Below are 15,553 nucleotides of genomic sequence, written 5' to 3' on the forward strand. Positions count from 1 at the left end.
TGTAATCTTAGAGAGAAAAACAGGTCTATGTAAACAGGACACAAAAATCCAGGTGACAAAAGGGGGAAAACATGATATATTTAACCACATTAAAGGTAAAGTCCATTGTAGAACAACTATGACAAAACAGATAAAGTCAAGACACAAATAGAAAAATATTTGCTAAGTATATGATAAAAAAAAGAGTTCCCTTAATTTGTAAATAACCCATACAAATCAATAAAAAGCAACAACCAGCCGTAACCCGTTTGGCTCAGTGGATAGAGCGTCGGCCAGCGGACTGAAGGGTCCCAGGTTCGATTCCGGTCAAGGGCAGGTACCTTGGTTTCGGGCACATCCCCAGTAGGGAGTGTGCAGGAGGCAGCTGATCGATGTTTCTCTCTCATTGATGTTTCTAACTCTCTATCCCTCTCCCTTCCTCTCTGTAAAAAAATCAATAAAATATTAAAAAAAAAAAAAAAAAAGCAACAACCAATTTCCTAGTAGAAAGATAAACAAAATATATAAACAAGAAATTGGGGGAAAGCCTACAAATGCTTATAAAGTTTTAATAAGATATCAATTTCCTTATTAAAGAAATGCAAATTGAAGCAACACATCATTTTCCACCTATTCAAATGGCAAAAACTAAAGAATGTAATGATGCCTAGTGCTGTCAATGTTTGAGGGAATGCTCAGTCTCATGCACTGCTGATGTGTGCCCAAGTTGATAAAACTCATCAGGAGGGTAATATAGATAAAGTCTCAAAGTTGTCAAGGAATATATATATACAAAGGAAGTAACTATAACACCATTTAATTACAAAAATAAGCTAGAAAAGAAATGTTTATCACAGAGCACTAGTTAAATAAATTATTCATAAAATGGAATGCCATGTACCATTAAAAAGGAGGGGGCAGCCTGGCCAGTGTGGCTCAGTGGTTGAGGGTCAACCTATGAACCGGGAGGTCACAGTTCCATTCCTGGTCAGGACACATGCCCGGGTTTCAAGCTCATTCCCCAGTGGGGAGTGGAGGGTAGGGGGTGAGTGGGAGGGGAAGTGCAGGAGACAACCAATCAATGATACTCTCTTATCATTGACCAGAGGCCTGGTGCACGGATTCATGCACCAGTGGGGTCCCTTGGCCTAGCCTGTGGGGATCAGGCCGAAACCGGCTCTCCGACATCCCCCAAGGGGTCCCAGATTACGAGAGGATGGTTCTTGGGTGACACACCCCAAAATCGGGCTCCCTCCTCTCTGGTTCCAGGTGCGTCACCCAAGAACTGCAGCTGCCAAGTCACCGCAGCTCGGCAGCTCCTGAGTGTCAGCCCCCTGGTGGTCAGTGCGGGTCATAGCTACAGGTCAGCCGGTCACAAGGTCGGCCAGTCGCTTAGGCTTTTCTATATATCGATGTTTTATATCTCTCTCTTCCTCTCTGAAATCAATAAAAATATATTTTAATAAATAAATAATAGATAGGAGGTAGCAGATAAATAAATTTCAATGTGCAACTTAGGATGTATTATTAAGGCATTTAAAAAAGCAAAGTGCAGAAATATGCACAGAATTTTTTTAAATAGAGAAAAAAATAAGTGAATTTTCTATCTCTTCCTGAAATTAGTTTTGTGAACCTGTTAAGAATGGCTCCTTTGTTCACAGGGACTGGGCAATAGAATCATAGGTGTTGCATTTTCTAATCTGTATCTAAATTAATTTAATTTCATCCTTTAAAATTACTAGGAATTAACTAAATAGTAGAATCATGGGCCAATTTTTATCTTCTTTTACATGTCTTAAAAATACCTATAAGTTTTATATTTTAAAGAAAGATACCACCTGGGTAAGGGGAATGGTCAATGGAACACTAGTTTCACTTTATTCAATTTAGCTTTATCTTTTAAGCAATAAGCATATATTATATTTATAATATAAATCAGCTTTATTACACCTCTGTCTGTACTAGTGTAAGGATAATGTTTAAAAATCTCAAAGGAAAATAAAAATCTCAAAGAAAAACACTATAAACAGCCTATGACATCTGAGTGAACATTTGCCTTCCAATATAAAAAAAAAAGCCTTTATTTTATATTCAAAGAAAAAAAGAGTAAAAAACTAATAGAAGGAAAGTATCTATATTAACCTTCCTATATCTATTGAGGGCATCTATATCTTATACAAGCTGATATATTTGCTGACTGGGTCACCAGCCCTGCTATAGAAACTGGTAATTTAAAAAAAAAAAAAAGGAAATTTCATAAAACTAATAATTGCAAATTAGACTGAATCAGGGCCCCTTTTAAATTGCCTATTTTATTACGAAATGAAAAGTGATGCCAGTAAGTCCTGCAATTTCTAAAGATTAGAGTTGACACTTTACTCTGGTTCAAGAGAGCCTACCTTTCACAGGGTACACCCTTGTTGCTTTTCAAACCTATCGGAGTGTCAAGGGCAGATGTAATTAGAATGGGAGCTGGAAAGGGAAAGGAAACCACAGAGAAAGGGAAGTTAAGAGACCTGATGTATAGTATTTCACAGCAAGTGAAATAGAAGCACATTATAAACAAGAGTACATATATCAGACCTAATAGAGATTATCTGGGATTACTTATCAATACACTCATAAGCACTCACCTATAAGTGAGCTAGATAGAGCCTCAAAATCTTCCACAAAGCTCACCTCTAAGTAGTCTCAATGGATAATTACCATCCTGCATGATTACTTTTTAACACGTACTCAATTATATAGCAATCCCTGAGTTACCTAGCATTATTGAGAAATGAAGATCAGTGGTTTGAAGTGTAATAGCAAGAAGCTTTGAAGTCAGAGAGACTGAGTTAAAATCTCTGCTTCACTACTCAAGAGCTTTATGACCTCAGGCAAGTTATTTAATCTTTGTCTCAGTCTCTTCGTCTCTAAAATTTCTAAAATGGGATCATGCTTATGGGCTGATGTGATAGATATTATACCTGTGCATACTATCACAGTGCTCAAATAGATAAAATTTTAAGGCGATACTTTTTTCAAAGAGTGCTATTTATTTAATTTAAAGCATTCCGAACAGGTCACAATACTGTACTTATTTCTTCCTAAGGCAAATAGAGACAATTTTGACTTTTTCTGTACTGTACAGAATCACAATTACAAACTATAACCCAAAATTATGAGTGACTATAAATACAAAAAAGTTTCCATAAGCTATAAAATAGTCTCTTTATAGACACATCTTGAGCAAAGACAGCCTCTGATGAGATTTAAAGTTTACAGAGCTGTTGTCTCTATGCTAATTATTTTCAAATAGTTACATTAAAAAGTATTTGATTATGGCCATTTTCCTACTTTTCATTCATAGTCAGAGATAACTTGCCTGCCTCTTGTAAACTCTTCTCATTTTTTTAATGCTGACTCTAACCTTCCATGAGCTAAGAAACCAGATAACCATTTCAAGGTAGACTGATATGGTAAAAAATATATGGGCTGTAAATTCAGACTGCTCAGGGTTTAAATCCCAGTTGTGCTACTTAGTGACCTTGTTAAATTACTTACTTTCTCTAAATTCAATTCTTAAATCTCTTCATCCTTAAAATGGGAATACTATTACCTATATTGAAATGCTGTGGTCATAGGCAAATGAGAACTTAGGTAAAAATCTCGCAGAGCACTTTATAGTACCTGGCACATAAGCCATCCTGTCAATGGTAATTATCATTATATAACTAATGAAGTATGTTGTAACTGTAGCTAAGTGATGAATAAAAAGAATTTCTCATTTGGAACGTATGCTTTCAATGTGTGAAATTCCTTGGCACTATACTGGGGATACAGACATGAAAAAGAATGTAACATCTACCCTCCAGAAGCTGGAGCCTAACTGAAAACAGACATGCAAACAAAATCATAGCAATTTGATAACTGAAACACTAAAAGAAGTAGCACACCATTAGAAGTCCCAATGTTTTCTGGAAGAGGTGATATTTAAGCTAAGAGGATAAACAGAAGCTCACCAGATTGGGGGTTATGGACTGAGGTGAGCTGGCTTGGTCAAGGAGGATGACTGCACATATAAAGACATACAAGAAACACCATGGCCGAGTCTGAAGGAGAGTTTACAGAGGCAGGAACAGGCCAGGTTGGAATAGCCAAGTATGCCAAACTAAGGAGGAGTTGACCATTAAAAAAAGGGGGGGGAGGAGGGCGGGGTTCACAAAATAATTTTAAGGGAGTGAAGGAGATTGGCTGAAAAGATAACATGCCCAGATTTACACTGTAGAGAGATCGTTCCAGCTAAAATGTGCGAATTGACCAGGGAGGGAAAAATTAGTCAAGGAAAATACAGTTCAGGCAGGAAAGAGGCAACAACTAATGTAAAATAGTAGCAATAAGGACGGGGAATAAGGAGTGAATGAGAGAGACTAAGAAGGTAGTCTTGATAACACTCAGAAATTTGGGAAAATACCCCCAATTTCTAGTTTGGGCAAATGGTTGGGTCATGATGCCATTAGTCAAAATGGAGTCCACAGAAATATTTTTTGAAAAGAAAACGAACCCTCAATTTGGAATTTATCGAAAAGAACTACCTATTCTGGAGCTCAGGTAAGAGCTGAATTAATTCCAATGGGAGAAATTAATATAAGGGCAGAAATGGAAGATGAAGGCAAAAATGTCACTCAGAGGAAGCATATAAATTGAAAATAGGGCTATGAATATCTATTATTGCTGACTTTCACTCCTCTTCCAATTGGATAAACGAAATTTTGTGTTGATGTTATTTATTACTCGCATACTACTTTAAAAGTATGATAGCTTTGCCGAAACCGGTTTGGCTCAGTGGATAGAGCGTTGGCCTGCGGACTGAAAGGTCCCAGGTTCGATTCCGGTTAAGGGCATGTACCTGGGTTGCGGGCACATCCCCAGTGGGGGGTGTGCAGGAGGCAGCTGATCGATGTTTCTCTCTCATCGATGTTTCTAGCTCTCTGTCTCTCTCCCTTCCTCTCTGTAGAAAATCAATAAAATATATTAATAAAAAAAAAAAGTATGATAGCTTTTCCATATAGTCTGCTGAATAAAGATGCTTAAGTTTGCCAAGCACAGTGTCTAACTTCTTTACCATCAAAGTCCCTCGGACCAATAAGTTAACTAAATATGATCTCTGGGTCAGTCAAAAAGCCAAAATGTTTCAGGTATTGTTTTAATGTTACCGATGAACATTTAATAGGAAGTAATCAACATTTGTCTTTATATGCTGTTTTCCTTTTTCCATTTAGAACTATACAATTTTCAATGGTTTGGGAATTATGAACTGATTTATCAGAGTTCAGGAACTCACCCCAAACCAACAACTTATGCCTATTCATACTTTACATTTCTCTATAGAAGTCAGAAGCAGGTAGAAAAATACAATTATTGATTTTTTAGAAGTATTAGTTTTAAAAGGGGGGGCCTATTAAAATATTTCACTTAATAATGAGAGAGCTTCACAAGAGAACAGAGGAGAGTATTTTAAAGGCTCTTAACCCCTTTGGACGAAAACTAGACAAGTTCAACTTTTTAAAATAGAATTCCTTTGCATAGAACTCTGGTGAATGCACACTACATAAACTCAGAAGACGGTAACAAGTGTTCACTAATTGGTAGATAAAAAGGGCGAGTCAATGAAAAAGCAGAGAAGATGGCTCTGAGCAGGAGAAACCATGTTCGAAGGCAGGGGTGGGGAACGTGCAGCCCCAGGGCTGTATAAGGCCCGGGAAATCATTTGGTCTGGCCCAGCCAAGGCATTATGGTAACGTGAGTTAATTAAATGTTTGACCAAATATAGCAGGCTAATTCTTAGGTTGATAATTTTGTATGGTCCACGAATGATGTTATAAATATCCATATGGACTTTCGAGGAAAAAAGGTTCCCCACCCCTGCTCTAAGGACTTGAGAGTGAACAGGTACAGAAAGGGAGCTCAGTCAGTAAAAACTGAAGAGCTAGGTTTTGGTTGGTTGTTTTTTTGTTATTTTTCATTAACAAAGCAAGAAATATTTTAAGAGACTCAAGTTACTCAATAAAAACTAAGAAAGGATGCCTGGCTGGTATGGCTCAGTGGTTGAGCATCAACCATGAACCAGATCAGGAAATCATGGTTGGCTTCAGATCAAGGCACATGCCTGGGTTATGGTGTCAGTCCCCAGTAGGCGGTGTGCAGGAGGCAGCTGATCAATGATTCTCCCTCATCACTGATGTTTCTATCTTTCTCTCCCTCTCTCTGAAATCAATAAAACCATATTGGAAAAAAACTAAGAAAGGAAAAAACTCAATGATCTGTTTATAGGATTACATTACAGTCCAACCTTTTTGGATAAAAAGTTCTTTGGATTAAAAGTAAAACTTCCTTTTACTTTTCTTTGACTGTCTATCCTCCTTTTCATGAACATTTTTTTTGTTAACGAAAGTAGGCAGTAAGGTAGCATTAGGAAAAAGCCAAAATCAAACTGAACATAATGACCTAACTTAAAAAACTGAAAATAAATGAATCCCTTGTTATTGGCACACATTTTTTTTTTCCATAAGTGTGTTTGTGTGACTGACAACTCTATGTACAATTTACCTGCCTGGACATGGGCCTTGGGAATGTCCTTCTAGAAACCTTGGTATCAGAAGCTTTGCAACTACACTTTAGATTGTGAGAGGACGCACGGAGCAGTTAAAGAGGCGATGCTTTGGAGTCAGCAGTTCTTGCTTCATCATTATTTTAATTTCTGTAACTTTGAATTTTTTTTTCTTAAGTGCCCTGCATCTCAGGAATCTTATCTGTAAAATGGAACTAATGAAAGGACTTACTTCACAAGGTTGACAAGGACGATAACATAAAACAAAGTGTCTGGAAGACGCTACATAAATTGTTATGTTTTGTGACGGTAAGCTCAGTACTTATCAACTTTTCATATTTCAAGGTTCCACAACAACAACACAAAAACAAAAGCCCACTCACTTCCAGAGTCCAGTGTCCACCACTGGAAAGTGCGCCGTAGACTGAGGTGTTCCAAGCAATCTCTCCCCGTTAATTTTACATGGAAACACCCAGGAAGCCAGGTTTCAGACCGCCACTACCTGAGAAGGCGGTGGATAGTGTCCTAAAAACGCACTGCAAACAGCAGCTAAGCTGCGTGCACAAAGGCCAAGGTGTAGTGGTGAGGAGAGTAAACACCATCCGTAGTCTACCCTGCACAATCCTACAAGTTTGAGAGTAAACTCCGCTTCCACTTGCTTGCTTCCGAGCAGGTCTCCGAAGCAAAAGCACAGCAAGCACCACGTTAGTGAGTGAGTGGTCAGACCCTCTGAAGAACTGACATCTGCTCTGGGTTCTCACGCTTTCAGGGGAGCAAGATGCCCCCCCCCACCCCCCCGCGATTAAGTAACAAAATGATACTTTTCGTTTCGGGAGATGTCTTCTCAAACGACCACCCTATGAGAATCACATGCGTCAGTTCTCCCATAATTAAAAGGCACACTTCCAGGGGCCCAGGGCAGGCCCGCTTAGGATTTTACCCATCCACCACAACGCGGACTCTGTCTTCCTTTTTGAGTTTAGTTTTGAGATGAACGGTCTTCATCGTGACTTCACCCTCAACCACACCTGTGATTAAAACTGCATGACTACTGATCACACGTGTCAGCATTTCAGACGGAGCCACGGAGAGAGAACGAATAAAGTTAACGTGCTGGTCTGAAAACGACTCAGGTATCTTAACCACGGCCGAAAGCCTCCCCACTTGAAGCAAATTAGGCATCTGCTGTAGCGGGGGGAGAGGAAAAGGCCACACCCAAAGCTAAGACTCCACGGTGAAGTGACACCAAGTTTCATAAGTTTAACCATTGCTATTTCTGGTACCCGCCCCCCCCCCTTTTTTTTCACGGTCACTGAAGACGTTAAATTCATTAACGGCCCACGGTTAAAGAAGAAGAAAAAAAAAAAAGTCCTTCTGATTCTAATCACTTAGTCACTTCATTCAGCCAAGGGCAGGTTCAAGATGGAGAACTACTTCATTCAAAGAAAGATTTCAGTAACTCTGGCTGGGAGGAGGGCCAGACGCCAATGGCCGGGGCTCGGCAGGGAGGCTGAGCGCCGAGTACCACGCCTCCCCTCCCCTAGGGCCAGGCGAGCCCGGGGCGCCGGGGCGGCCCCCGCAGCTCCCGGGCCCGGAACGCCCGGGCGATCCCGACCCTCCTTTCAGCCACGACGCTGCCCCCCGGCCTCTCCCCGGCGCCACCTCCATCCCGACCGCCTCTCCCCCACTCCCCGCCCCCGCCAGCCCCGCTCCCGGCGGCCTCCTCAGCCTCCGCTCCATCCCACCCCCGCCACCCGGCGCCCGCTCACCTTGGCCACATAGTCCTTCACCTCGTCCAGGTCTCCGTTCTTCAGGGCCCACATGAACTCCTTGTCGCACATCGCTGCAGCGGGGCGGGCCGCCGGGCCGGGCAGAAGGCGAGGAGGCGGCGGCAGAGCGAGCGGGTACTGCCGGGCGAGAGGGAGACCGGCCGCGCCGCGCGGAGAGGAGAGGAGAGCAGGCGGGGGAGGCTGCCGGGCGGGCGAGGCAGTTGGCCCGAGCGACAGTTGGGGCGGGAGAAAGTTCTTTTGCAGCCACAGGGCCCAACGGAGCAGGTTCCGCCTGGCCGAGGAGCAGCCGGAGCGCTTACACTTCCGGTTCACTCCCAACTAGGGCCCTCCCACAACTTCCTCTTCCTTTTTCCCCCCTAGCGCTTTGGGACCCCGCCCCAGGGCCGCGGCGGAGCCACCTGTGTGCGCAGGCGCGGTGTCTCTGCCGGCAGCCGGGAGCGGGGGGTGTGGGAGGAGGGGAGGAGGGGAGGGGAGGCGGGGGGGGGGGGGGGGGGGGCGGGCCAGGAGGCCAGGCGTCAGAGGACAGGAATCCAGAGTGAGAGTGAAGGGAGAGTTAAGAGTATTTCTGATGGGATCAGGACGTTCCTGCACAGCATAAATGAGAAAAAGTAAAAACAACAGAAGAACTTGGAAGGCGTCTTGCTCACCTGAACGTCTCCAGTAGAACTGTTTAATTCTCTCTCCTCTTTCTTTTCTTTCTCTCCCTCTCTTCTGGGCGCTCAGCATCTCTTGGACTCCTATGACTGCTAGGATATAGTAATAAAAAAAAAAGGAAGAAGGAAAAAAAGGAAAGAGATGAAATAAACTAATTCCTGTGCTCAAGGAACTCTTTACTACTTAATGTGTATTTAGCATGTCAATACTATGTATAATTTCTGTAGAGGGAAAAACGTCAGTGTGTGTTGGGGGAAAATTTTATTCATCTCCATGACAGCAGTTATGTCCATGACTAGGACTTCAGTTTGGTGCCATAGGGTACTGCAAACTTAACTGTTCTGTACAATTGCATTTTTAATATTTTATGTTCATTTGTTTTTTAAGGATTTGAAGCTTCAAGACTGGTCTAGTGAAGCCAGTCTATTCTTCCTAGAATTTGTCTCTAGTACCTCGAGGCACAGACACCAGGGAAATTATGCTTCAAACCTAACGATTCAGATATGCACACATGACCAGAGAGAGATCCAATAAAAACTCTTATTGGAATGATTATTCACATAAAAAGTCTACTATTTAATAAACCAAACTACTTTACCATGCTTTTTGCCATATAGTATAAGGGTTCAGAACAGACTCTGGAACCAGATTGCTTAATTTTGAATAGAGGACCCAACCCTTACTCATTTTGTGTCACCTGTGGCAAACTGACTTACTTCACAATACTCATAAGGATGCTCAGTTTTCCATATAAAATGGGGGTGACAATAGTGTTCAATAAATGTAATTTGGGGGCTATCATTTAGAAATAGCAAATAGAGGTAGGTTTGAAATCAAAAGAAAAGTCTTCAAATATTTAACAATACCATTGTTATTCTGTTCATTTTACTTTGTGACCTTTAGAAATACAACCTTATACCTAACAATGATGGAAACAAGTATCAAAGAGGAATATGTTAGGCCAATCCCCAAGTCTCCATCTCTTCTCTACCTCCCACTCTGACCTGTGTGATCTTTGAGTTACCGTATTTTTCCATGTATAAGATGCTCTTTTTTTCCCCCTAAAATTGTTAGACTAAAAACAGAGGGGCATCTTATACACTGAAGTCAGCAGAGGAGGGAGCCACGAAGGTGCTAGCTGCCCATACCTTGTCGAATAGGCTTCCTCCAAACACAAGCCTTATTATTACTAACATCAGCTAATGCCATAATTGGAGGTGGAGGTGGAGAGTGCGCAGATGCAACAGGGACCTGAGCGTTCTGAGCCCACAAAGATGTCAAAAAATAAAAAGATAAATACCAGTAAGCGATTGTCTTACTCTGCAAAATCAAACTGAATGTAATCAGCTATGCAGAAGAGCATGGAAATAGAACTACAGAGAGACAATTTGGACTTCCTTCCACAGAGTGTGTCATCAGACAGTGGAGAAAACAGGAAGAACAACTTCTTAAGATGCCAAAAAAGAAGAAGGCCTTAAGAGGAAAACCAGCAAAATGGGCAAACTTGGTGCAGAGGCTGAAGACTTGAATTATGGAGCAGTGCCAGAGTGGCTTATGCGTGTCCACAAAGCTTATTCAATGTCAGGCAAGAATGTTTGCAAGTGAAATGAACATTGTTGATTTTATAGGAAAGGCAAAATGGTGCTTCAATTTCATGAGGAGAGAAGGTTTGGCCATGAGAACACAAATAAAGCTAGCTCAGAAAATGCCACCAGTTTATGATGATGATCTCACATATATAGACAGTGACTCAGAAGACAGCAGTGATACAATAGAAGTTGAAGAAATTGATATACCTGGAACTAATAGTGATGAACATGAGAGCAGTGATGCAGCAGAGGCTGAATAAAGTGATATGCTGCATAATATCATAGTACTGGTATATAAACATGACCTGCAGTAATTACTAAATAAAGATGTGTTCTGTTTTATGTTTAAAATATTGGTCTGAACAGGGGTCAGACCAATATTGCCTTCAGACCCCCTCTCTATGGGCAGCCCAGCAGCCAGCAGACTGCCAGCCAGCAGGTTCAGAACCAGCTGGTTCCTGGCCTGTGGTGTCCCACATCCCAGGTGGTTCAGGGTTTGGGCTCTGGAGAAGGGCTGCGTGCAAATGACAGAGATGAGACAAGAAATAATAATTTGGAAATTGGGGGGCCAGGCGGGAGCCCAATGCAAGAGGAAGGACTCCACTTGTGCTCAGGCCTTGCCATCCTTTTATTCAGTTTGGGATACACCTATAGCCCTTAGGCAGGCAATTCCAGTAACAGACAGACTATCTTATCAGTAAGGAATTACATAGTCATCTGCTTGGGAAATTGCTTCAGCTACCGTTGGTTGTCTCAACTAAACAGTCGTTGCATAGCTCTGACCTTTGCCAGGGCTCAAGGTTCACCAGCATTCCAGGCTCCTTGTCCACACCTCTCTGCTGGTGAAGACAATGGGCAGCTTCCAGCACTGACCCAAACTCAGAGGAAAACAACATGACCTCAGTGTGACCTTACTAGGGTCCTGGGCTAATTATAATAAAATTTGCATTGTGATTTGGACCCCCCTGTTGGTTTTTCTGTATGCATTATGGGTAAGGGCATGTGCAGAAGAAATATAGTTATATAACCCTCTTCTGTCAATCATCCCTGAGTGCAAATGAAAGTCTCCACCCAGAAAATTCCACATATTGCCAGAGTTAATTTTTTAAAACACAAACCAAACATGTACTTCTTGTCCTAAAACCTTTCATTGGCTTCCTATTGCATTTAGGATAAAATCCTGATTATCTGTATGGTTCTCCAGGCCCTCTGTGATCTGACCCTGGCGGTCTCTCTGATTTCATGACATGCCCCTCTTACCTACATTGCTTCTTGGGTTCCCATAGATCTCAACTTCTGCCCGTTTCAGTAAAAACCAAGTTCATTCTACCCTAGGGCCATTATGCTTGTTTTCTGGATGGAATATTCTTTTAATTCTTGCTCACTCCTGACCTTTGAGGTTTCAATGCAAATGTTCCCTCAGAGAGACCTCCCACACCACCCACTTTAAGTAGATCCCTAAATTATTTCTATAGCCCAGTTTTATTTCCCTCTTCATCTTGCTTATTACAAATATTTTCATTACTTTTTTTGTTGTTTACCTACTTTGTTACATTCATGGTGCTCCACTTTTGTCTAACATCCTGGGCACAAGAGAGAATTGCTCTTTCTGGCTTCCTGTGGTTGAGTAATGTCATGTAACTAATTTTGGCCTATTAGTTATGAGCAGAAGTAATATGAGTCACCTTAGTGATGAGGAGAAGTAATATGAGTCAATGCAAGACCCTACAGAGCTCTTTAATCCCTCTGCTACGGCCACCAGCGGCTTTCAAGACAGAGGCTACAGTCACTCTTGGTTCCTGAGGGACTAGCACGAGCAGATCTTTCTTGCCATCCCATAATGGATGTGTCGTAAAACAATAATTAAGCTTTTGTTATCTCAAGGCACTGATATTTTGGTGTTTATTACTGCAGCAACACTGAGCCAGTCTCTCTCTCTCTCTAATATATGAGTTTATTTGAGTCAAACTGGTAACATATGCTGGGGAGCAAGATCTCAAATGCTTTCAAAATTGAGCCAATCTTGACTGATACAGAAATTTTTGTCAGAAGGTTTTGTTACTAGAACAGAAACCTCAATTACGCTAAGAGAATTCACCCCTCCACTAATTCAAGAAATATTTATGGAGCACCTACCATGAGCCACGATAGTGATAAATTTCTGGCATATAACCACAGCAAGAAAGATTAGATTCTGGTACTTATTAAGCCTACTTTCAAATACAAAAGACAGACAATAAATAGGTATTTTTGTTCAGGATAGGCTACTCTGAACAAAATATATTCTGCAATAACATACAACCCCTCCCACCCCCCCCCCCACCCCCCCCCCCCCCCCAACTCATAGTAGCTTAAAACAAAAAGGTTTATCTCATTGATGTTACCTGTCTGTTATGGGTTGCAGGGGAATTTGCTTCTCATCGTTACTCAGGAACCCAGGCTAAGGATTGCCAATGTATTTATTAGAAAAAAAGTGTATTGGAGGAACTTACAATGGCAAATACATGTTTAAGTGTTCTCTTATGTTCACAACTCCTTTGCTAAAACTAGTCACATGGCCCAGCCTTATTACTCACTAGGAGCCTAGAAAGTGCCCCAAAGGGTGAAGCATGAGCAGGCAAGACTAGTGACTACTGCCCTCAGCACTTCTGATCATTAGGTATTAAGTTTACCTTTCTTTCCACATACAAAATATATGCATACTCTCTTCTGGGGAAAATAACCCAAAAAGTTCTCTCCTGTCACAGTATCTTGTGCGAGGGTGTGATGGTCAATTTGCACATTACCTCTTTATTATATAGGATGCCATGTCTGAGTTGTGGCAGTATGGTTGACTTCTTGTTTTCTTCCCTATACTATGCTATGTTTTCTAAATTTTCTATTAACAAATATTAATTTAGAAATCAGAAAATAAAATTATTTTTATTAAGTCAGATATCTGTGTAGAGCAGAACTTATGTCCAATTCAATTGAAGGAGTTTCAGTCATTGCTATATGTTTATCAAAATGAAGTGACAAGAAAGAATAATAAAGTGGACATAGCTCTACCAGATATTAAAACATAATAATAATTTGCAACAAATAATTAATTTAATAAATATTCATTCAGTGCCTGACACTGTTTAGGATCAGTAACTAAGGTAAGATCTCTGTCCTCATGGAAATAAATATGCTAGTGGAGGAGACAGATAATAAACAAGTAAGTTAATGAGATAATTTTGATAGTATTTAATGCTAAAGAAGGATGTTATTTTAGTGAATGTTGTTTGAGGGGACAACATTAGCTAGATAGGGCGGTCAAAGGCAGCCTCTCTGAAAGCAGAATATTTGAGTTGAGACTTGAATGAGGAGTGAGTGAGCCACTCAACCTTCTGCAGGGAGAGCATTCCAGGCAGAAGGAACAGCAGCTGCAAAGGTGAAGGCAGGTATAGGCATGGCAGAGTCAGGAATTGGGTGGGCTCAGCTAGGAGCAATGTGTAAAAGTCATGGCAAGTCCTGACAAAATAATATGGACTTTCTGAATGTGTTGTAGGAATTTTTTTGGGAGAGAAGAAAGTATGACCTATGGAATATTACTGACAAACTTTTAAAAGTTGGTCAGAACAATGCAGTGCTAAACTGGTGTTAACGTCACACAGAAAGTCTACATGAGTATGAAGTTCAATTTTCCATTTCTCTTGCATCTCTCAAGTTTTCATTTAGGTCACATGCCTCATGCAGATGCACTGTTATGAACAGTTAAGAACCTTATAGTTAAACAATTTCAGGAACGCTGTTCTCCATCATGCCCTGGTTAAACCCTCTAAAATTAATGCAGGGTATCCACACACAGTTTCGGGTAGCACATGCAGCAGTCAAGGGCCAGAGTTGGGCCATAGGGGCAGCCTACAGGCCAGGTTGTGTGTATGGGTATGGGGGAGCAGTGGCCATGAATCTGGGAGGCCACAACATTGGGGCTGGATCAAGTCTGCTGCTAGAACTCCTTGGGTACTTCTGCTTCAGAGGATCTAGGTTTGTTGTAGAAGGGGAATAGGCTGAGCTTACATAGCCTCAGCTGTGGAAGGCAAAGAACATCAGGGGACAGGAAATTATGGCTCTGATCCTTCAGAAACTTTCATCCAAGGATTGGGTCGTGATGGCAGCAGCAGACTCAGAGGTTGACTGGCTTAGCTGAGTGGAGAGGAGACATTTTAGGAAGATGATGAGTTAACTTGACCAAACAGAGATGTTTAGTTCAGTGATAAGGGGGGATCCTGACTTATTGTAGATGCTTATTTGTGAGAGCTTAGTCTACTGAAAAGTTTGAATTTCTTCTTTGTTCTGATTTATGTGCCACTTTTTAGATTTAATGGTTAAGAATGATTTAACATTATTGCCTTAATTATGGAAACAAATGTATTGTTTCGACAAAATACTATCTGTTGAAAAGTATGCTGTTTTTTTCCTTTTAGTAATCCATACCTCTGCGATTCCCATGTCAGGCACCATTACTCACCTTTGGCAGTACCTGCCTTTTAGGTCACATCCCTGGTTGAAATGAATAGTCTCTGAAGTATTAGCTTTGCAATCCTAAACCTGTAATAGAAAAGGCAAATGTCACACTGTCCCAAGAGGCAGCAAGTGGACCCTTAGGGAACTACACTAGACTGATGAATGAAGAGACTGACTTAACTTGCAAAATCTGCCACATTGAATTGAGTTTGTGACACAACTAAAGACCCCTTAAAGGAAGAGCCAAAATTTACTGAATTATTAAACTGCAACTTGCCTTCAAGGTCAGGCTTCAGTAAATTGTCAGTAATTATGACAGTGACAATATGGAGACAGAATGAAGTCTAATCATGTGCATCAGGAATCACTTCCAAAAACACGCCTCTAGCAGGAGGGAAGTTGATTTTTAAAGAGAGAGAGGAGAGTGGGAGAGGGAGAGAGAGGAAGAGAGAAAGAGA

At 41.3% G+C, this 15,553-nt stretch overlaps 1 protein-coding gene across 1 annotated transcript in view; it reads right to left on the minus strand.

The window, feature by feature from the left end:
* MTPN (myotrophin) overlaps window positions 1–8,684 on the minus strand; it is a 55,833-nt gene extending 47,149 nt beyond the window's left edge. The window contains exon 1 of the mRNA XM_070423967.1: window positions 8,341–8,684. Within this exon, the coding sequence (XP_070280068.1) occupies window positions 8,341–8,412 (72 nt within the window). The 5' untranslated portion in view covers window positions 8,413–8,684. The remainder of the gene's footprint in view (window positions 1–8,340) is intronic.
* Window positions 8,685–15,553: the final 6,869 nt, after the last annotated feature.

Source organism: Myotis yumanensis, unplaced genomic scaffold (genome assembly GCF_028538775.1).
Source record: "Myotis yumanensis isolate MYYU_CA2020_CCGP unplaced genomic scaffold, mMyoYum1.0.hap1 SCAF_9, whole genome shotgun sequence".
NCBI classification, from domain to species: domain Eukaryota; kingdom Metazoa; phylum Chordata; class Mammalia; order Chiroptera; family Vespertilionidae; genus Myotis; species Myotis yumanensis.